The sequence below is a fragment of the Pelobates fuscus genome, chromosome 7 (genome assembly GCF_036172605.1).
Source record: "Pelobates fuscus isolate aPelFus1 chromosome 7, aPelFus1.pri, whole genome shotgun sequence".
NCBI lineage: Eukaryota > Metazoa > Chordata > Amphibia > Anura > Pelobatidae > Pelobates > Pelobates fuscus.
The window spans coordinates 57,981,091-58,004,978 of record NC_086323.1 but is presented as its reverse complement, the minus strand read 5'-3'; the positions used below and the strand labels follow the sequence as shown (position 1 = coordinate 58,004,978).

At 42.2% G+C, this 23,888-nt stretch overlaps 1 protein-coding gene across 4 annotated transcripts in view; it reads left to right on the top strand.

Annotated features, from left to right (window-relative positions):
* The window catches only part of SOAT1 (sterol O-acyltransferase 1), a 38,386-nt gene extending 15,004 nt beyond the window's left edge, over nt 1-23,382 (top strand). For all 4 annotated transcript variants that reach the window (XM_063428327.1, XM_063428324.1, XM_063428325.1 and 1 more), the window contains 14 exons: nt 997-1,055; nt 3,416-3,555; nt 10,623-10,679; nt 11,825-11,932; nt 13,867-14,149; nt 14,235-14,313; nt 15,855-15,936; nt 16,507-16,552; nt 19,876-20,005; nt 20,084-20,181; nt 21,510-21,608; nt 22,464-22,599; nt 22,909-23,054; nt 23,152-23,382. In XM_063428327.1, the coding sequence (XP_063284397.1) occupies nt 1,002-1,055; nt 3,416-3,555; nt 10,623-10,679; nt 11,825-11,932; nt 13,867-14,149; nt 14,235-14,313; nt 15,855-15,936; nt 16,507-16,552; nt 19,876-20,005; nt 20,084-20,181; nt 21,510-21,608; nt 22,464-22,599; nt 22,909-23,054; nt 23,152-23,235 (1,542 nt within the window). In that variant the 5' untranslated portion in view covers nt 997-1,001 and the 3' untranslated portion in view covers nt 23,236-23,382. The remainder of the gene's footprint in view (nt 1-996; nt 1,056-3,415; nt 3,556-10,622; nt 10,680-11,824; nt 11,933-13,866; nt 14,150-14,234; nt 14,314-15,854; nt 15,937-16,506; nt 16,553-19,875; nt 20,006-20,083; nt 20,182-21,509; nt 21,609-22,463; nt 22,600-22,908; nt 23,055-23,151) is intronic.
* The last annotated feature ends 506 nt before the right edge of the window (nt 23,383-23,888 follow it).

Genomic DNA, 23,888 nt, shown 5'->3' with positions numbered 1-23,888 from the left:
CAGGAGTAGGAGTGACTGCTAAACAAAACAAAAAAACAAGTGATCTGTTTTCATTCTTTTTATTATATTTTTGACTTTTGAGAGTAAATTTAAGAAGTTTAATGTTTTGATTGGATCCTATTTCTTGCCATGAAAAAGCCCAAGGTCTGTCAATATGACATGTACATTGCTTCATTCTGTCCTTGTCTTTGAATCAACCGATAAGGAATGAGGGATGTGTGGGACAAGGCAGCAGAATGCTTTGTACAAGAAATGTAACTGCCCAAAATGTATCCCTTATCAGTGGGGAGAGGGGTGATCGGGTCAAAGTGAGAAAATAAAATCTCGATCCGGAAGCAGAGTTCTACATAGTTTCTTAGCTCGCACTTTTAACTCTTCTTTGTTTTTGCTGTTGATCGGTAAAGAACCCAATATGAAATGATTTTTATTTGTGCCTCATGCTGAGAAAAATGCTGGATCTTCGGTTAACTCTCCCGAGATACGCTCTTTGCTTACTGGCCTACAGCATCAGTTGATCACTCTTAGCAAGCCCTCCAGAGGAAGTAGTATTGACAGGGAGTTGTGCCCAGTGGACCTCGGGTAAGATGTCAAACCACTTCCAAACAGTTTGACTACTTACAGTTGCGGGGTGCTGTAATGGATATGGTCCTCGGAGTGTTCCTTTAAAAGTACACCCTGATCTACGATTATTATTATTGCCATTTATGTAGCGCCAACTTATTCCGTAGCGCATTACAATATTATAAAGTGATGCCACCACAGCTAGTGTGTGAATATTCAGGTATTTGCAATGCTTTTGTTTTTCTGAAAGCATGGTTTGCATGCCGTTTTTATAGACTGTTTCTCTTCTTGTTTACCAAGTTGCTAACTAAATTTTGCAGTGTCTCCAACTGGCTTTGTTCCTTGTCCGTCTGCTTCTGTATTGTTGGCTTGTGTTCAGTGCACAGTGACCTGACTTCTTTCTTTTTTTTTTTTTTTTTTTTTTAAACTTGTCAGGTCTTATGGACTTGGAGCATGTGATCAACAGAAAAATGGAACTGAAGCGTAAAGCAGAGGTAAGCGACATTCTTTCTACTTTACTACATAACCAACTCCGAAATGTTAAATTGAGATGAGCATTCAGGTATCTTTTTACTGAAGCTGCAGTACTGAATCACGAGACACCTTTTGTGCCTATGACAAAGTGCCAGCTACAGGTGCAAAATATATGTGGACATTCACTACATTGCATTTGTGTTTTTATATCTCCCCTGTCCCCCCCCAAAACATGTATCTCACCTGTAACCTCCTATCTGTAGTGATTCTGGAGCTTTGAGTGACTATTTAAATGGGTGGCCTATGAGCTTACAGTCTGGACCGCATTGTTTTATTGTATCAGTTTGCATCTGTAAGAGTACAGCTAGTCGGATTCCTCAAGCTACAAATGCAGATTTGTACCTAAAATATTGGTTTGATTGTCTTATTGTTGATGTCTGTCACTTTTCACCCACTTTGTCTGTAATGTACATGTGGAACTGATATGTCTTGATGGCTGTGAATGCATTAAGAATGTTCTTTGTTAGTGAATTACTTGTCGAGAGTGTCTAATTTTTGTTTACACCCAGCTGTATGGAGAACATGCTCATTCAAGACATAAGGGAAAGCTGTACTGTAGCAGTGTGTAACTTTGATATACATAGATAACATGTAAATCGGACACATACATGCACTGCCAACAGACAACTTTCATAAAAACAGAGGATCTGTTTGGTAGAATAATTTATTGGTTTTTCACCAAGTTCCATTCTGAAGATCTTTGATTTTTGGGATATGGAGTGGTCCTATTAAGACCCAGGAGAGGAGAAGGATTTGCTAAGCTATAGCAACCATTCCTGGTGGTCTCTGCCAAAGCTGCCAACTTGCAGCAAACCATAAAAAGTTGAGTCATAGTATTTTCATTGGGGGAGGTTATATATTGTCAGGGGGATTTGCAGTGCTCCCTATCCTGGAGTGCCCATTTCTGATTTCTGTACCAGCTCCACTGTTTGATTTTTCCCAACAGTCTATCCTGTGTAGTATCAATTATTTGTACTGTAATATTGTTCTCTTCTGATATCTATAGAATAGGTGAGTTGGATAGAATAGTTTGTGGCTTTATGGCCAATTCATTTTTAATCAGATATTTATAATCTTATCTGTAGTGAGCTGTTTAGACTGGAATTTGTTCCATCTACTGATATTCATTGTTGTTCAATATCTCGGCAGTTATTCAATATTTAGTAATCGTTCAACTCATCGATTATGAAAGAGACATTTTATGACTGTTGAGACTAGTTGTGTGGCTAATTATGTTCATATCTGCTATGCATTTACATGTCTGTTTCCATAAGGCCAGCATCTAATAAGACAAAAATACCAGATTATACATATATACCCTTTTTACATGTGTAATAGATATATAGCAAAATGGGTTAAAATGTAGTGCCGAGTGCTAGCTGGCGCTGTCAGCAGGATCTTTGTTTTTCATGGTGATTACTCCAAACGTAGTACATTATCCCATAAATCTCTCCATTTAAATACAGCCATATTGTTAGTCAAATCCAGAAGTGTGCAAAAGGTAGATCCCTTGATGTTTTAAAACTACAGCTTCCATAAAGGCATGCAAAGCATCATGGGAGTTATAGTTTCACAACATTTGGTGATCTTTCTTTTGGTTGTTTCTGTTTGTATGGCTGACCCTAAATATTAAAGGAACATTATAGGGCCAGGAACTCAAACATGTATTGCTGACCCTATAGTGTTAAAACCACCAACTAGCCCCCCATGGCACCTCATGCTTCCCTAAATATAGCAAAATCTTACTTGTTTTCAAGGCTGAAGCTGTAGCTCTGCATGCTGTTTGCCTCAGAATGGCAAGCTGTCTGCTGACTTCATCTGAAGTGGTGGCCTGATCCAATCACAGTGCTTCCCCATAGGATTGGCTGAGACTGACAAGGAGGCAGATCAGGGGCAGAGCCAGCATGATTCAAACACAGCCCTGGCCAATCAGCATCTCCTCATAGAGATGTATTGAATCAATATGAGTAAAGTTCAGTGTCTGCATGCAGAGGGAGGAGATACTGAATGTTTGGATGCATTTTAGGCAGCAATGACCCAGGAAGGATCTCCAACAGCCATCTGAGGAGTGGCCAATGAAGTTATCACTAGGCTGTAATGTAAATACTGCGTTTTCTCTGAAAAGACAGTGTTTACAGCAAAAAGCCTGAAGGGAATGATTCTACTCACCAGAACAAATTCAATAAGCTGTAGTTGTTTTGGTAACCATAGTGCGCCAGTGTTTAAATTGTACAGTTATCTGTATCTTAGTGACATGTATTCTTAAAATGTGTTCAATTTTACCTACAAACGGTTTCTGTCCCCCTGATCTATGCTATAGCTTTTAAAGAGTGAATTGATGAAAGAGGTGGACATTCACTTCAATGAGTTTGTGAACAACTTGATAGACGAATCTACAGTTCTCGAAAGTTCTTCGAACATCTACCCTGCAAGTGCTGAGAAAGACAGTCACAGATCCCGGTAAGATTGTCATTGTCTCCCCACAAACCACTACAGACTGTTTGTTTTTCTTTATATACATTGCCTTTTGGGAAGGAACCATGTGATTGGACCACGGTAGGAATGTCATATGCTTATGGTAGAATCTCAGAATCGGTACTAGTTGGTTTGCTGGCTGGGACAATGTGGAAACCGTGTGTACTGGAATTTTAAAGTCCATAATGCAGGGTTGTTTTTAACCCCTTAAGGACACGTGACATGTCATAATTCCCTTTTATTCCAGAAGTTTGGTCCTTAAGGGGTTAAAGGACTGATATGTGGCAAATGTGAATTGCTGTTTTTTTTACACACACAAAATGTATGCAGCTATGATAACAATTGCATGATTTTGCTATTACATGACGAAAAGTCATGATTTTATTAAAGACACGGAGGCGAGTATTGCATATCCCTTTCTTTACTGTTGACAAATAGCAGCAAAGGAAACAAACAGAATGAAAAAAAAGAATGAACATGTGATAACATAGGCCCCTCCCCCTCAGGTCCCAGTATAACAGGCAGCACTTCCCTTCCATTTCCCTCTTTCTGCAGATGCGACCAAAGAACAATGTCCATAACTAGAGTAGTGTGAGAATAAAGTCCCAAGGTAATAGCATAAAACCGAAGAAGGTATAACATCAAAAACTGGGAAGTGTGACCGTAGACTCCATAGGACCGATAGAGGACAGCGGGAGGAGACCAATAAACCGGACCATTGCTAGACGTCTTGCCGGATTAAGCTGTGAAGATATAAAGGACAGGAGCCAACAGGTTAAAGTCGATACTTGCAACTAGTTACAAGGTTACACCAGTGAGAACAAAGACCCCTGTATGTACAGTCCCACAAAACAATTAATGTTAACATATCCAGTATTATTGAAAACAACAAAGTCTAAGGACGGCCCCACTTACCGTCTCAAACTAAACTATGCGGCGTATCGTGGTATGAGTAATTTGGGTGGGGAGATGCATACTTACCAGCGTGTAAGAATAACAAAAAAGGGTGGGGCAATACTCGCCTCCGTGTCTTTAATAAAATCATGACTTTTCGTCATGTAATAGCAAAATCATGCAATTTTATAACAAGACACGGAGGCTCATATTGCAAGTTTAAAGCTGATCCATTATCACAGCGAATGTGTGTGGGGCCGGCCGAAAGTAGAATTCTCGGAAGGTAGACTCCCTAGACCAATCAGCTGTTCTCATAATGTCTTCTAGGCGGGCGCCTGCCGACATCATAGAAGAGGCTGATGCCCCTCGTACTGAATGGGCGCCAAACACTGTAGTGTCAATGCCCGCTTGGGCCAGCAGCCATTTCACCCAGCGTGACAAGGTAGTGCTGGAAACTGGGTGAAACGGAGGACGGAAAGATAAGAACAACTGATGAGAGGCAGTAGAGCGGTGTGGTTCGGTGCGAGATTCATATTCATGAAGGCAGGTCACTGGGCATAGCGAAGGAGAGGCAGGGAAACTAGGGTAGGATACCGCTTTGATGGAAGTCTTAGTGCGCCTGCTGATGTTAAAAGTTACCCCGTCCGGGGTGTATGACTTGGCATCGACGTCCAGTGCACTGACATCCGAGACTCTCTTGCATGAGATGAGACAGAGCAGGCACACCAATTTGGCGGACAGCTGTTTGAGGGAGAGTCTGGCGTTAGCGGGCCAGGATGAGAGGAAAGCCAATACAACGGAAACATCCCAGGTCGTGGAGTAGCGGGGCCTGGGCGGCCTTGAAAATCTAGAACCCTTGACGAGTCGGCACACAAGAGGGTGTTGTCCCGCGGGGCGGCCCTCGAAACCTTGGTGAATCGCCGAGATAGCGGAACGGTAAAGGTTAATAGTCCTGTAAGCCTTACCGGCTTCGAAGAGAGACGTCAGGAACTGCAGGATCGTTGTTACAGGGGCCGAAACGGGATCCTCGTTCCGAGCCATGCACCAGCTAGCCCAAGCTCGCCAAGCTGACCCATATGCCCGTCTAGTGCCGGGGGCCCATGCTGCTGCCAATAAGTGTCTAGTTGCGTCCGAAACTCCTTGGATTTCCCAGGGTCCCCGGAGATTCGCCATGCCAGAAGTGGGAGAGAGCCCTCTAGCCGGAGGGGATGATAGCGTCCCGTCGGGTCTTGCAGCAGGTCGTGGTGTCCCGGCAGGAGTCGAGGATAGTCCGTCATCTCGAGCATTTGGGGAAACCAAGACTGCGTTTCCCAGAATGGGGTGACCATGACTAGCTCCGCCCGGTGTTTGCGGGCCTGCAGGAGTGAGCGAGGGATCATGGAAAACGGGGGGAAGGCATAGAGGAGGCCTCCCTTCCAATCTTGTAGGAAGGCATCCACTGCCTCCGCCATTGGGTCCGGCCTCCAGCTGAAGAAGCGTGGGAGTTGGGCATTGAGCCGGGAGGCGAAAAGGTCTATGGTAAATGGTCCCCAGAGAAATGATATATTGGAGAACACCTTCCTGGCTAATCTCCAGTCGCTGGTGTCTGAAAGATAACGTGAGCCCCAGTCCGCCTGGACGTTGTGCAGACCAGGTAAGTACTCCGCGTAGACCATCAGGTTCCGTTCCAGGCAGAATTCCCAAAAGTCTTTCGCCAACCTGGCCAGGACCGCCGACTGTGTACCACCCAGGTGGTTGACATATCTCACCGCCGAAACATTGTCCATGCGGAGCCGAATACATGATAGGGCACGGTCCTTGGCGAAGCTGCGGATGGCGAAGGAGCCTGCCAGAAGTTCCAGGGCATTGATATGTAGTCGGGCTTCGGACTCCGACCACCGGCCCCCAGTTGAGATTCCCTCGCAGTGGGCTCCCCAACCGTGTAGACTCGCATCCGAGTCGATCGTGAATTCTGGCATAGAGCCGAAGATGGCTTTGCCATTCCATGCAGACAGGTTGAGAATCCACCATCGCAACTCGTCTTTCGTCTCGTTGTCCAGAGAGACCAGGTCTGCGTAGGATGCCCCGGCTCTTAGGTGAGCGATCTTTAGGCGCTGTAGCGCTCGGTAGTGGAGTGGGCCTGGGAACACGGCCTGGATTGAAGAGGCCAGCAGGCCTATGAGGCGTGCCAATTGGCGTAAGGTGAGCTGGGGCCGGATAAGGGCCCTGCGTAACTCTTTGCGGATGGATCGAATCTTGGATATGGGGAGACTCAGCGTTGCTGCCCCCGAATCCACTTGGAATCCTAGGAATTCCAAGCGGGTGGCGGGGGTCAGGCATGACTTCTCCCAGTTGATTATGAAACCTAAGCGTGACAGGAGGTTTATGGCTAGTCGTAGATGTGTGAGGAGGGTGGAACGCTCCTGAGCCATGAGGAGAATATCGTCTAGGTAGACGATTAGCCGAACTCCTCGACTGCGTAGCCAGGCCATAACGGGCCGTAGAAGCTTTGTGAAACACCACGGGGCTGAGGATAGGCCAAAGGGCAGACAGGTGAACCGCCATGTTTCGTGTCGCCAGTAAAAGCGTAGGAGGTCCCGAGAGGCCTCCGCTATTGGCACTGTCAGGTACGCGTCTTTTAGGTCTAGTTTCGCTAGCCAGTCTCCGTGGAGGAGGAGATCCCTTAGCAGGTGAATACCCTCCATCTTGAAATGGCGGTACCTGACTACGGCATTGAGGGGGCGCAAATTTATGACTGGCCTCAATTGGCCGCCTTTCTTTTCCACTAGGAAGATATTGCTTATTACGCCCGCAGGGTTGGGGGTTGCTAGTTCGATAGCCCCTTTGAACCGGAGGGTTGAAAGTTCTTCGTCGATCCGACCGCGATCCTGGAGGGAAAAGTGGATCGGTCGAGGAGGGGGAATGTGTGTGGGGCGGCAGGTGAGTTCTATATTGAAGCCCCGAATAGTGGTCAGTACCCAGGGATCTGAAGTGATTTGTGACCAGGCTGGGAAAAAATGTTGGAGTCTGCCCCCTATGTAACCCGGAGAAGAAATGTGTGGTATAAGGCAACTCACCGTATGGTCGTCTTGAGCTTGGGTTACCCCGAAGGCCTCTGGATCGCCATTGACGTCCGCGGGATGGAAAAAACATGGGGCGGGAGGTCTCCTGGTACTGGTTATAGTGTTGAAAGGAGCCTCTTCCCGTGCCACGGGATTGGGGGTAGTTGCGGCCGGACAGACGGCTCCTGAGTCTGCCGGCCCTGGTAGAGACCCGCCCCTGGAATACTCGCCTCATGGAGGCTTGGGCCTTGTCTAGAGCCGTGAATGCTCCCACAAAACGCCCTAAATCTTTAATGAAGGAATCTCCGAAGAGGAGTCCTTGGGCGTCTTTGCCCGCCTCCGTAAGGGCGAGGTTGGCCAGTTTGGGCTCAATTTTGAATAATATGGCTTTACGCCTTTCAATAGATAGGGAGGTATTTACGCTCCCAGCAATACAAATTGCTCTCTGGACCCAACCTCTAAGGTCTTCAGGGTCGACCATGCGGTTCTCCGCTCTGGCGTCTTCCGCCAAGTCAAATAGTTTGGCCAAAGGCCCGAATATGTCCAGGTGCTTGTCCTGGCAGGACTTCAAAGCGGACTCCAGTCCTTTACGGGGATTCTAGCCCAGTTTAGTGAGGAACTGAGTCATTTTAGGGTCAACCTCTGGGGTGTCACACACCTTGTTGGGCACCAGAGGCCTAGGACACTCCGCCCTCAATTTGTTGCGGGCCGCCTTGCTTAAGGGTTTTCTGACCCAATTTTCCAGGTATGTGGCAACGTGGTCGGCCGGGAGCCACTCCGCCGACCTCGGATGGTGAAGGTCATCCGGGTCGAAGAGTGGGACCCCCGAAGGATCCACGAGGGAGGGCCCCGCAGCTGCAGGGTTCCTGGTCCCTGTCTCGCCTCCGGGCATCTCTGCCTGAGCAGAGGAAAGGAGGTCAAGAGCGCCATCGGCGGAATCCGCATCAGAGTCGGTATCTGACTCGTTCATAGCCTCCTCATTTGACCCGATTTCTGAGTCGGTGTCGCTCTCAATCTGTGCTTTGGCACATTTCCATAGCCGCGCCCGTTCTGCCTGGCGCGGAAAGGCTCTTTTGCGTGGATGGGACACGCTTTTATGGGGCGGCCGAAGGTACGCCAGTCATGGTGTTTCTGGAGGCAGAGGAGTGTTTGGACTTACGGGCAGCCTTTTTGAAATCCTCTTTAGACACCTCTCCCTGGGGTGTCAAGGTGCCCGAGAGTTGCTCGTCTGAAGGACGGGGCAAGAGGGCTTGTGAAATGGTGTGGGAGAGGGTGGAGGACATAGACCCCATAGCAGCCATAATGGCGTCTGTTACTGAGCGCTGTAGCGCTAGAAACTGTGGTCCACCGGGGTGGGTATTTCCATCCGCCATAGAAGGCGAAATATCTGAGGTGACAGGGGCCTCAGTTCTGATTACTGGGGTATCCGACTCCCCAGAGTGAGCGGACCCAGCAGATAGTCTGGGTTTAGGCATGATGTGGAAACTAGCAAGGTAATAGGAAAAATAAAGGACGTATGGGTTAGTCACCCAAACAAACTAAGCAAGGAAAAAACGCTCTCACCAGGGCCCAGACCAGTGACACACTAAGAGGTAGGGACCGGATGTCAGAAAATGGCCGCCGGGAATCTCGCGGGATTCGCGGCACCCGCGAGATACGCGGTAAAACTATGAAACAAGAAGGAGTGCGCAGAAAAGGCGCTCGAGCAGAAGAAACAGACAGGAGACAAGACTACATAAGCAGGGGAGGTCTGGGCCCTGAGGCGAGTGTATAAAGAGACAAATACTAACCTTAGAAATAAAAAGACTAAATCAATACAAGTAAATAAGAGAAAATTATCAATGAACAAATCAGTATATAAGAGAAATATGAGGAGAAAATATGGCATGTACTTATCTTTGTGTCAGAGCAGCAAAGAAAGAGAGAAATGGAAGGGAAGTGCTGCCTGTTATACTGGGACCTGAGGGGGAGGGGCCTATGTTATCACATGTTCATTCTTTTTTTTCATTCTGTTTGTTTCCTTTGCTGCTATTTGTCAACAGTAAAGAAAGGGATATGCAATATGAGCCTCCGTGTCTTGTTATAAAATTATACACATTGATATGTGGGAGGCTGGGCCTGAATAAGCTCACACAATTTGTAGTCTGTCTGATTACATTCTGAGGTTAAAACAAATCCTTTACTTAGGCAAGCACATCCACAATGACAATATTTTGACCAGTTCCTTGGCACTTTATGAAAAAGTTATATTTTCATCCAAGCTCCTTTTATGTTTTCATTTTTTTTTGTTTGTTTCAAGTTAGTCTGTCATTTCATAATACATCTATCTCTGTTTTTCTTGATCTATCTAAATTGGTATCAATAATGTGCAATTGAAATTTAAATGTGCTGAACTAAATTTGGGCTGGCCCATAGTCTGAGCACGATCGTACATTTTAGAAAAGAAACTTGAAGGAGATGCGGTAAAAGATAAAAAAAAAATAAAAAAAAAAAAAACTTTTTTTTTTTTTGGACAAAATGCTGCTTGTCTTACCTTTTGAGAGAACTCTTGGACGGAAGACACATAATTAATGTTCTGTGGTTCTACGGTTAATTTTGGAATGTAGCAATGAGGAATCTATTGGCTCATTCAGCTTTTGTAAACCTTTATAGCACATCCAATATAAAGTTTTGGTGTGAAAACTCCTTCCACATATCACTTTTTTGAATCCGTTTTTATAAGAAGCTACAGGGGTTCTAGGCACCCACCTACTAAGTGGTTGAAAAGACCTGAAGATAATTGGGTAACCAGTGAGCAGAACCTATAATATATGTCTACTCTCAAGGGCTCGCAGGTGGACGAATAAAAATGTTGAGCCCTGCGGACAGGGTGTAAGAAAACAAACACTCGCTTTTGCTTGGAATAAAAACCCAATATGTTCAGTTTGCTGGCTTTTAGCTTTTTAATCCACTACTTGTGTATTGCATTACTCTCCTCTAGTATCTGTCAGTGGATGTTAAATAAACTCACATTTTTAGAAAAATTAGGCAAATTCGATAGTAGCTAATCTAGGTCACAATAATATTATTTCTGCTTATATTGGCTCATTGCGCACAATGTTTGTTTTTTCTTTTCAGCTTAAGGCCACCTCCTGAACATGGCAAGCTATTTGTGTCAAGGCGATCGCTGCTGGAGTAAGTGAATGTTTCTGATTTTTATGTTTTCGGATCAAACTGAACAATTGCTAGATTTTTCACCACACCTTTTGAATCAGTCTTGCCCCAAGACATTTTTTATACAGACCGTGCCGGAATGAAAAATGTGTACAATTAAAATATATTAAATGTTAGCTGTCCTTAGAACTACTGCTGGGTTACAGTTCGTACAATTAAGGGCTCATTCTAACCCTTACTGTTTTGGATTTGATTTGCCCTCTTGGGCATTGGTCACTCAATCTTCCCGCCCCCCCATTTCATTAACTATAAATCTATGAAAATAGATTCAAACTTACCTTTAATCCATCTCTGTGCCTGGGTTCTCTGATTCGTCCCTTTCCTCATTGTGTATCATCCTTTATGGGTCCATGGTCCAATCAAATGTGGGGAGGGATGGCGGCATGGTACGAAAACTGAATGCATTCTTTTAAGTAAAGGGAAATGGAGTGAGGCTCAACTTATTCATTCAATATGAATGGGACAGTGGGAGGGAGGCCTTCACATCTCTGCCTGCAATAATAGAAGCTAGTATGTAGGGTGTGCTGACTACAGATGTAATGTTTGCACAGAATTACTATTAAACAGCACGTAAAAGACTACTAGGTTGCTTACGTCCTGTGTGCTAGGGGTGCTACTATACCACTGCACAAAAGGGCAGATTACTCTGTATAGACAGCATTTCTGCACATGCAGAAGTGGTCATGAAGGTTGGAGTAACCTTTTAATATAGGAGGCTTGACGGTATCTCTCAGCTTTGGATTCTCAATAGTATAGCGTATTGCCTTTTCTAAATTTGATTATGGTATTTTAAAAAAAAGTAAAACATTTTTTTTGTTTGTTTGTTTGTTTTTTAAATGGTGTAGGCTGCTGGGCTCTCTGTGTGTTGAATATAATGCTCACAGTGATTGATGACTTCCATTCAACAGGAACATAGATTTTTCACACACACAAAAAAAAAAAGGACAGACTTGATATAATGTTCCATTGATAATTTTGTTTTTTTCTGCATTCTGGGATTTAATTAAATCACTGTCCATTGAGCTACCGGATGTATTTGTTAATTTGGTCGACTGTTAAATTTGTTATGCCAATGCATACTGACATTGTCCTCTCCTATCCACCAGTGAACTATTCGAAGTGAATCACATCCGAACCATCTACCACATGTTTATTGCTCTTCTCATACTCTTCATACTCAGCACTCTGGTTGTGGACTGTATTGACCAGGGCAGGTAAGAACAGTTACCCTTTGGTTCCTGCAGTAAATGGAATAGAATATTCTCTGTATTTCCAACAATGTTCTCAAATTTGAATCTGATGTCTGACATCTTACCAAATCACTTTATACTACACCATCTGTATAGCATAACATAAATGTAAAGGCGGTGGCAGCTGTCCCTCACCCTCCTGACGTAGTCCCACAAGAACTACAATACACTTACACTCTAGGAATTATGGGATGCTAATATTGTCATTTGGGAGCAAGGTGAAAGCAGCTGGGCCATCCAGTTCTGGGAGGGAGCTATGAGTTTTATAGAAAATCTATAGGCGGCAATCTCTCTAAATGTATATGTTTTAATGTGTTCACTTTTTCTGAGAAAATTTGTATTATTTCTGCACATAATTGAATGTGAACCACAACGTCTGCACGGTGAGTTCAGTTTTTATGAACGCAGTTTTAGAGGAAGTCAAACGTGTGAATGTTGGGAAATATTTTTGTGTGTTTCTTTTTTTTTAAACTTATTGCTCCAGCACAACTGCATTTTGTTGCTCAGTTGGAGCTGCTGTGAGTGTCTTCTAATATGTGCTTTTACTAAATGCAGGCTGTGATCTCATCACTAGTATTGTTCTCAAAGCATCCATCATAGACTACTACCCTGACTTAAAATAATCTGCCGTGCTCTGCGTTTCGAGAACCAAGTAGCTAGAGGATGAGAAACTTACTTCTAGATAGAGAGAAAAGTGTTTTGTTTTTTTTTTGTTTGTTTTTTACCACAGTCAACGGCTGCAAATTTCCTAATTTCTTCCTGTTCTAGTGCACACAAGTGTGGCATTGAAAATTTAACTTGTGTAGATGTTTACTCCGTCCGTTAGTTGGCGTTTACTTGCTGTTCAGCTGTCCTTGAGGTTTTATCCTTCTGTTGATGCTTTCTGTACGGAATGTAATGCACGTTATGAATCAGATTCGCCATTTTCAATATTTTTTTATGCAGAAACATACCCTTTAATACAAAGGTAAAATGTTAGATCTGGGTTTTCCAACTCATTCTGACTGCCAGATTTCATTACATTCGTTAATTTCTATATTCAGGCATTAAAGGGACACTATTGTCACCAGAACAACTACCGCTTAATGTAGTTGTTCTGGTGAGTATAATCATTGCCTTCAAGCATTTTCATGCAAACACTGCCTATCAGAGAAAAGGTAGTGTTTACATTGCCCCTAGGGACACCTCCAAGTGACCACTCCTTAGATGGGCACTGGAGATGATTCCTGGGGCAGACGCTGAACTTTCCTCATAGAAATACAGACTCAATGCATCTCTATGAAGAAGTGCTGATTTGGCCAAAACAGTGTTTGGCCCCGCCCCCATCCCACCTCCTTGCCGATTTTAGCCAATCCAGTGCTTTCCTTATGCATTGGATTGGCTAAAAATCTGCAATTCTGATGTCATCAAGGAGGAGGATCGGGGGCGGGGCCAGCCAAATAAGGTGAGTTCTAATTCATTGTAAGAGGGCTGAGGGGGGCAAGCCACCTAAATGGTGGGTTTAACACTATAGGGTCAGGAATACATGTTTGTGTTCCTGACCCTATAGTGTTCCTTTAATCAGTCCCTGGCCTATCACCATTTATATAATTTCACCATTTATATAATTACTGATACGCGGCAGGATTGTTATTAAGCCATGCCGGTGGCACTGATTAGAGAGGGGGGGGGGGGGGGGGGGGGGAGGGAGGAAGTATTCAAAGGTCATGCTAGTGAACATCACCTGTGCAAGTCTATGTATTACTCATTTATGTTTCATTGAATAGAACAACCCCAGCTGGGTGATGTACATCATAGAACACTATGGTATGAATGTGTGATTCCCTCCCTACTTTAATTCACTCCAATGGTCTGTTTGTAGAGTAATGGCTGACTTCCTCTTGCATGTTATCTTGCAGGCTGGTGTTGGAGTTTGATCTTCTGGTCTACGCCTTTGGCAAATTTCCCATTGTGGTCTGTTCATGGCTATGCATGTTCTTAAGCACACTTATCATTCCGTATGCCATCTTCTGCACGTGGGCCCGAGGGTACAAGGCTTCTTCTCATCGCACTACACGTTCTTTGATTTTTGGGACTCTCTTCGTCGTTTTCCAGCTGTTTATCATTGGCTTTGGCCCAGCATACATTGTGGTGCAGTATGATTTACCCCCAGCTTCTCGCTTCATCCTCATTCTGGAACAGGTAAATATTTATATATTGCTATTGAAATGCACCCCATCGGAACTGTGCCAAGATCTTTATCTCAAACATATTGATGGCTTTTTAGGTGCGGCTCATTATGAAGGCTCATTCGTTTGTACGAGAAAATGTTCCTCGAATCTTTTCATTCACCAAGGAGAAAACTGGTGAGTAGCAAAACCATATCCTGAACTAATGACTGACCTGCCAATCCACCCATATCCTATCTTCAGAGCGCTTCGCAATTCATTATTAAACCCACAGCTCTCATAGCAAACGTATGACTGCACCCCTACTCCTTTTTTCTTTTGTTGTGTACTCTGATTCTTCTTGAGTATACAACTTGAACAGCAACATTCTGCAATACCAGAGAAAGAAAATGACTGACTACCATCAAACTATTCCTATTATTTAAGTTCTCACAAAATGATGAGGTGTGTGTGACAAAAGATAGTCTGGTGCAAGATTTGTAAACTGTGCTTTCCATTTAATTACTGTTGAGACATTGGATACTTATTATTAATAACCAACAGATAGAAAAATGGATCCTTCTTAGATGGCACAGTAGCTTTTCTTAACCCTAACTTTTTATAAATTTTTGTATTATTATTATATGTAGCCCTAGCCTAAACTTCTCCCTCTTTGCGAACACTAACCCTTCACCTTGTTCCCTAACCTTAACAACTCTGTATTTCTTGTACCTCTCTCCCATATATTGTTTACACAAACTGCTCACTTCAATATTTCCTACCTCATTGTGTGAGCTTGACAGTGGTCAGATGACTCCTCAAAAGGTCTGCAATCAAACTAGTTTCCATTAAACTAACAAGTTTGTGTGCAGTTGATTTCGATAATCGCAAATGTATTAAATACATTTGTGATTCTTAAATATTAAAATATTAAAATAATGTTCCCATATAACTTGTGTTTTTACTTTTGAGTAAATTGAGAAAGAGAAATGTATAAAATTCCACCTCTCTTAAAGGGACACTACAGTCACCAAAATACCTTTTAGCTTAATGAAGCTGTTTTGGTCTATAAATAATGCCCCTGCAGTCTCACCGCTCAATCATGTATCATTTAGGAGTTAAATCACTTTGTTTATACAGCCCTAATCACACCCCCTGCATGTGACTTACACAGCCTTCCTAAACACTTCCTGTAAAGAGGCATCTAATGCTTAAACTTCCTTTATAGCACAGCCTGTCTGACTTAGAATATCTTATCTTCTGCTCTGTAAATAGCTTGCTAGCCCTTGCAGGAGCCACATGTATGTAATTACAGTTCAAGAGCAGGGGATAAAAACATCTAAGGTAAGTTACTGTCTGATTGAAAAATAAAACAGTTTTTTTTCATAGCCAGGGGAAGTGTGGCTAGGGCTGCATAAACCAAAACAAGTGATGTAACTCCTAAATGACAGTGAATTGAGCAGTGAGAATGCAAAGGCATGTTCTATACACCAGAACTGCTTCATTAAGCTAAAGTTGTTTTAGTGACTATAGTGTCCCTTTAACATACAAGTAGCCATTACACCAATTCTGATTGACCACACACAGTATCTAGATGCACATGACATGTTTGTAGGTATTAAGATCCCTTTCCAATAGTTTCCATTATGTTAAAGAAATTCCAGAGTTATGTTGGTGATACTGAGGGAATACAAGGAATGGAATGAATTTTTATGTTCTTTTTTTTCTTTTTATTTCAGCGGCTGTTCCAGTGCCACAACTTACACAATACCTGTATTTCCTCTTTGCTCCCACCCTTATATATCGTGATCATTACCCAAGGTAAGCAAGATCTATGCAAAATGTCATCAATCTACAGCAGCATATCCTAAAGTAACTCTTACTCCTTGCAAATTTAAATATTTATAGCTCAAAAGTAAGGAGTCAAGTGAATTTCTCATGGTATATCAAAATTAAGAGTTTTATGCAAACTAAAGGGACACACCAAGCGCAATAAAACAAGTTCCTTGAATAGCTTGTGGTGCTCGGGGGTCTCATGCAGCAATCTGTAAAAATAACTGCAGCAACCAGCTCTAGCCTTTCACTTAAATGTCATCGGCCATACCTATACTTCTACTATCTCGAACGGCTTCACAGCATGGATTTCTAGAGTTAGAGTTCTTGTCCTGGACTTTACTTTTCATTAATGGAAATCTATTTTCTCATACCAGTAGAAGCGTTTTTAAAACGATTTGGGTAGGTAGTACTTTGAAAAGGGCAGTTATGCAAAATGGGGGGGGGGAGATGGGAGGTGCAAGGGTTGGTAATATGATCGGTTTTGTTTTTATTATGCTAAAATGGAAGAAGCATTTAAAGATTTAAAGATCTGATTTTCCTTCTATCTCTTTATAGGAATCCATCCATAAGATGGAGTTATGTTGCTACTAAATTTGCTCAGGTAAGTAGTATTTTATCATCTACACTTATTTGTTTTCCTAATAAGAAATACATTTGCAGTGGTAACATTTTTGAATATTGATGAATGTAAAACCCAATTGCTGAAAGGCGGGGAGCTGCCTCCACCTTACCACCTATCTGTTAACATTTCCTTTTAGTATGTGTGTGTATGCGCGTGTCTGTCCGTCCCCGTCCCCTATCTTATCAAATATATATTTGTAGTCTGGGACAATAGGCCGCAATAATGAAATGATAGAGGTATGCAAAAGTCGGTTGTGATGTGCCAAAACCGACGTATCAGGTAGGCCTCTAATAATAAAAGAGTAATAAAGGGGAGGGGTGGGAGGGATGAAATCAGCCATTACGGTCCTGTAATGGAGGGGGCCTGAGTTTAAATAGCCAGGTATCCTTTTCAACAGTTACAGGCTCCGCCTTTCTATTTGTAGTCTGGGACAATAAGCCGTAATAATGAAAAGATAGAGGTATACACAAGTCGGTTGTGATGTGCCAAAACAAACGTATAAGGTAGGCCTGTAATAAAAGAGGGCAAAAAGTTGAAAAATATAAATACTTTATTTCATACACATTACAATGCTAATTCTTTTAAATGCGATTCTTAATTCCTGCTCTGGCTGAGGAATATATCTGGCATAGGTTGTGGATTTCTTGCGACCTAAACTTTTGATGATATGAGCAGGGACATTGTGACAGGGTAAGAAGACATAAACGGGCTTGTGCTGGCAAATGCGCTTAGGATGTGATGTTGGATGCCAGTCGGTAGAGCTTGATGGTATTAAGAGAGATTTTTAAATTGAGGTGGCAAAAAGAGATAAACGCCACTGTGGATTCTAGTGAATGAGTGTCGCTAATGTGGTAATCGGAGGTAAACTTATGGTAAATGCCGAAAGGGCCGAGCTAGCCTTTAATCTTCTGTGCCAATATGCGATTTTAGCCCAGGATTAAGTCTTTGAACTAGGGGGTGTTGACAGGGGTGTTGTTGGCTGTTGGTAGTGCTTTGAAGAAATCCTGAAAATTAGCATGAGATAATTCATCAACAGCTTTATTAATGCGTCCGGGGATGTGTATGCAAGTTATATCAAACTGTAGTGTAGCTGCCAACCATGTTAGCTGTCTAATGAGTTGCATGATCGTGAGGGATTTGTTAATGATGTCACAGGCTTCTTTATTGCCATAAAAACATTTTAACTGCTTTCCCCTTCCACTGATGCCCCCAGGCCTTTGAGGCGGCCTCAATAAGGTAGACTTCAAACAAAGCTAAAGTTGTGTGGAACAAGGGTAGACTGAGGGTCTCGACTGGCCATGAGTCTCTGAACCAGGAGTCACCAAGGATTGCTGGAAACCTTGTGTGGACTGCTGCATCAGTCCAGACTACGGGGGAATGATCCGAGATTGGGGGAATGAACATGGTTTCCCATTCCAATGGGACAAGAACCTGAGCCACATGTGTAAATCTACTTTGGCGTGCACATCCAAAGACGTGATACTATTGTCTGTATGAAGATGGGGACGAAGGCACAGCAATTGGGAAATAAATGTCTGGCCCTGTGGAATTATTCTCATTGCAAAGTTCAACGTGCCTAGTACACGTGTTCTTGGCAAGAAAACATTCCACAGTTTCCATGATGTGCTGTACCTTCTCTATCGGTAAACTTGGTTTCACCGAATTATGTGTCGGAAACGTTGGCCTCTCGTGACAGTATAAAAGACCATATTAATGGACGTTAGAGGTGAGGCCCTAACTGTTAACCAGAACCGATTTGATGTGTGGCGCTAGCTATGCGTTGGGCAGAGGGGCGAATACCTCCATATGAGGATGGGTGTTGGCCTCACAGAAATTGATTAAGTTACAGCTAGCGATGGACGTAGTAGAAAAGGACAGCCAGTTGACTTTACCCTATCAAAGAATGGGATGGGTGTAAGATTGGTACCAGGTGATTGGCACGTACCTAAATTGTGGTAGTAAGCGGTTTCTCTATCGGAAGGACGAACTACCGTGTTTTCTAAGAAAAGAATGTATGGAGAGTAATGTAGGATCCGGACTTGGGGGTGGGGTTATCCTACTGTGAGTGAAAAACTCACCTGCAAAAATGGGGACAGATATTCCTGCGGATGTTCTAGAAGTAGGCAACCTGAGGATAAGTAAGAGTTACACTCTTGCCATAATAATAATAACATATACGAGGGACGTAGGGGAAAATGAAATATTTATACCTGTACAAGTGAGTAGATTAAGGATCCTTGAGTTCCTCTGAGGTTGGGGTGATTTGTATATGGAGACTGTGACCTATGAGTGGGAATAGACATGACGAGTGTCTTACGGACCTTAGTGGTTGTATGAGAAAGGAGCGTGGGGAACTTGGATGTTACCAGGGGCATGAGGCCTGTATTCGGCTTGTAGGGGAGATCGTTTATGTGTGGTAAAAATATAGAGATAAAATTGGTTAGAATTATGTGTTACTACGTTATAACTGGGTAACTGCAAGATTAGTACGAGAAACGCCTATGTGAGAATATAAAGGTGTTGGAATTTTTAAGGAGGTTGTAAGTTGATACATAAGGAGCGGCATTTTTGGATCACCATTAAAAAAAAAGACCATACGTACCATGAGTATAGGAGAACAAATCAACACTTTGGCGAGCTGCCATTACCGTGAAAGGGGACAATCGGCTTGAAAGTTTGTGACCGAACGTAAAAATTATTATACAGTATGAGATATTGTAACAAAAAATATATATTAAATGCTGGGTCCACCTAGAATGTAGAACCAATAAGATCAGGAGAAAAGGGTTTCTGCCATCACACACATACATAATTTAGGCCATGTCACCTACTTTGACATTCAGCTTGCCTTGCTGCCCTTTAGCAGCAGAGTGGATGTGGACAGAAGACAGCACTGTGGGACAGATGCAGTGTTATGTTAGAGATGTTGGGCCAGCATCTTGCTGACTCTTCTATATCCTTCTGCTGCATGGAATTCCTTGCACCAATAGGCAGTGTCTGACATTGGTTACTGTATGTGCCATTGGTTATGCATGTTAAATTGACTGATGGCAGAATTGTGACTACCCCGTAGCATGTATGATGTTTGGCTTCTACATGAAATTGTTTGTGAAGCACAGGTATACATTATTTAAAAAAACAATATACAAGTGATTGTAAAATTGATTTCTGGTAATCAGGTTTGTTTCAAATCAAATAATATTGCAAATAGTAGTTTTTTTTTATTTTTTTATTTAGAGTCATCATTTAACAAATCACATTGATAATCTAGAACTCAACTATTTTGTCTTTTTGTCATGCAGGTGCTTGGATGCCTCTTCTATGCCTACTATGTCTTTGTTCGTCTCTGTATCCCACTTTTCCGCAACATAAGCCAGGAGCCATTTAGTCTGCGAGTTTTGGTACTCTGTATCTTTAACTCCATTCTCCCAGGTATTTACAATTTTTCCAACAAGTAGCTGTAATCTGAGGTGTATTTTCTGTACACTAATCGTGATCTCCTGTTTTTAGGAGTGCTGGTTTTTTTCCTGGCTTTCTTTGCGTTCCTGCATTGCTGGCTCAATGCCTTTGCAGAGATGCTGAGGTTTGCAGACAGAATGTTTTACAAGGTAACAAGACAACATTTTTGCTATACATGATATTCACAAAACCTCTTTTGCATGGGTTTAATGCATTGTGCAGTGCTAATTTGAGTTGTTGTGAGTGATCTTGTACCGTACTATCCCAGTGGTTGCATGCCATACATAAACAAAACCATTACCCTAACTAAAGTTTTTATATCTAAATTAAGGTTTCGTACAATGCGCACTAAGTATGCGTTTGTTCACTAGTGATGACTTTAGAAGTTTGATGCAGTCCTATTTTCCCCTCCCCCTACCCTCATAGTTTTAAAGGGACATTCCCAGGTATTTACCAAAAACTCCCTACATTTTAGTGTACTGTTTAGGTTTATAGATGCTATCCATTTTCTCTGGCAAAATAAAACACTGCCATTTGTTTTTTTTTTTAAACATTTTTTTTTTTTTGAGAAACCGCAGTGCTTACATTTGACCAATTACACTCCTCTGGGAGCTGTCTGTCAGGCAGCCACTTGGGGCATTTCATCTTTAAGTGCTTCAATTTTTGACGTTTGGTGCACCGCTGTGTCTAATGCTTCTCAGAGAGAAGTATTGGATTTATTGATGACTAGTGATGATCTCCGTGTGGGCAGATTGGGATGCAGTTGGGAGACTATATTGGTGCTGGATTGCAGATATGTTTTCTGTTGGGGCATTTGTTAAGAAATAGAGACCCTAGATCTAAAACTAGTAAGGAAGACATTAAAGGATCACTATAGGGTCAGGAACACAAACACGTTTTCCTGACCCTATAGTGTTAAAACCACTGTCTGGGCCCCTCATGCCTCCATAAATATAGTAAAAATTTTACTATATTCAAGCCTGAAGCTGCAACTCTGCATGCTGTTTGTCTCTTGTTATCTGAAAAACAAGCAGTCTGCTGACATCATCAGAAGTGGTAGCCTGATCCAATCACAATGCTTCTCCATAGGATTGGATGAGACTGACAAAGAGGCCATTTAGTTTTAACTGCCAATTTTATGTCCATATATTTTCGTACAATAGCAGACAGAGAAATCCATGAAACTACTACTGCACCCATATGCTTTTTTATTTTTAAGATTTTTACTTTTTTTTTATTGCACTTTATGCAGGACACCCAACATAAAATGTTGTTTTAAATGGGAAGAGTATTTTAAACAATTAAAATAAAAAAGCTGGTCTATTTTGGTTTTTGTTTGTGCAGTACAGAGGTAATAACCATAATAATAATAATAATATTAATAATTATGTATTAATTTTGAATGATTCCTTTATGTGTTGCGCAGTACATGTTTAGAGGTAGCTGAGCAAGAAATCTTAATGTTTTTCAATTTCAGGACTGGTGGAATTCAACCTCATTTGCCAATTATTACCGGACCTGGAATGTGGTGGTTCATGACTGGCTGTACTACTATGCTTACCGGGACTTCCTTTCAGTAAGTGCTCTCTACCTTAAAGGAACACTCCAAACACTTAAAGGGACACCGTAAGCACTGTATGTGCCTCATATCATTAAACTGGTTATCGTGTCTGGAGTCCCCCCGGTAATAATTTCTTCCAGCATTAACCCCTTAAGGACCAAACTTCTGGAATAAAAGGGAATCATGACATGTCACACACGTCATGTGTCCTTAAGGGGTTAAACAGTTTTTTTTAATGTTTTATTGCTAAGCAAGTCCATCTCCTCTGTGCTGCTTTGGCTAATAAGGAAGTATTAGCCTGAGCAGCAATAGGCAGCTGTGATTCGCTGAGAATGTCAGCTGTTTGGTTTTAGCCTGTCAGAGCTCCAATTGACAGTATGAATGAGTATGACAACAAGGAAGTGTGTAATCTCTGGCTTTGCTACACATACAGAAGGGGCCGGACTGTGGGTGGCCAGGGACTCTTATGGCATACTGCACAAACATAGAGCAACACTGAATGGAGGGACAGTGCCAGGGCACCCCAGGCACTATAACCAATGCAAAGAGATGAAATTATTATAGTGACTACAGTGTCCCTTTAAGGAACTTTAATTAGAAGTGCTTTGCATGTTCTCCTCCTTTTTTTTTTTTTTTTCTTTTTTCTTTTTTGTATTTTACGCAAAGTGCAGATTTCAATAGACAACTGGTCCTGTAACTTCCTGGTTGGTTCTCTCAGTGGAGCTAAACTCAAGAGGCAGGCAAACCTTTTTTTGTTGTTGACTGATGTACACTTACTAAACATCTGCTTTTTAAAGTGATACAGAGAGCCAATGGTAGGTTTAATAATTACATCCTTTTTATACATGTTCTCTCTCTTTATCCCTCAAGTTGTTTGGCAGAAGATTCAAAGCAGCAGCCATGTTATCTGTGTTCACCGTCTCGGCTGTGGTTCACGAGTATGTTCTTGGGATCTGCTTTGGCTTTTTCTACCCAGTCCTCTTCATTCTTTTTATGTGCTTTGGAAGTAAGTAAATACCCAAGCCAGATATGTTATTTGTACATAATTGCTTTCTAGACGTTCCAAGCACATGTTGTAATTGCATAGGCACTGATAATATTTAAGTGCATTTTAACAAAGTTTTTGTGGAATCCATCCAGACATTACCACCCAACCTAATGCTGTGTTTTTCTCTAATCTTGTATGAAAACACATTTTGAAGATGGTCTTTCTGCTGCCATGGAAACCCATCAGGGTTTATTGGTCTATTCCTTTTGTCACATGACTACAAGCAAAATGTATCCATGCCCAATTATTATTCTTTTATTCTTTCAGTGCTTTTTAACTTCATTCTGCATGACCGACGAAAAGGCCCTATTTGGAATGTGATTATGTGGACTTCTCTCTTCTTGGGTCAAGGAGTCCTCTTATGTCTCTACTCCCAAGAGTGGTATGCTCAGCGTTACTGTCCAGCCAGCAGTGTAAGTATTTTTTCTTTTTCTTTCTATAATGAGAATTCTACTGTATAAGAACTATAACTGATGATTTCAATTTTAACAATCATGTAACCTCTTACAGGCCACAGTTCTGGATTATTTGAAGCCACGTTCCTGGACCTGCCATTTCCATATGGATGAGTCGAGATCTGACTTTTTCAAATGACCTTCTCTGCTGCCAGAAGACTTTATATCTTGTTACATTGGCAGGAAACTAAATAGCAACCCCAAATTGGACTGAAACAATAAGATATTAGTGAAACAGACAGTAGTCAGCAACTATCTGACTAGAAAAAAACATATTTCTTTTTCTTTTATTTTGCCAACTTCTAGTGGTCAAATGTGAATATTTAATGTACAATCCTGGATAAATAATTATTCCTACTTTTACATCTTTACCACAGTTTCAAGCATAATTTATGAAAGTCCCCTGTTACTTCAAAGTCTCACAGACATTCTCTTCATATGGTTAACGGTTCTACCCATCATGATCTTGTACTCAACCAGTTTAATCCTGTAGACATTAAAATGTGGAATCATTGCGGTGAGACTAGAGGATTGAGAACCTCATGGGATCATGTTTCGCAACATCTAGATCAAAGTAAAAGTCAAAAAAACTCCAGACGTAAGCATCCTGCTCTCTGTAAATCACCAAAGAATCCCATTTACATGTTCCAGACTTTTTATTTTTTTGTTTGGTAATTTAAATCAACGAAGTTTGGCCAGGTGTAATATAAAGCACCAGCATAGAACTATTTATTTTAAAGATCATAAGTAGTGATCTGAAATTTAAACTGAATGTGAAATTGACTAGGTCCG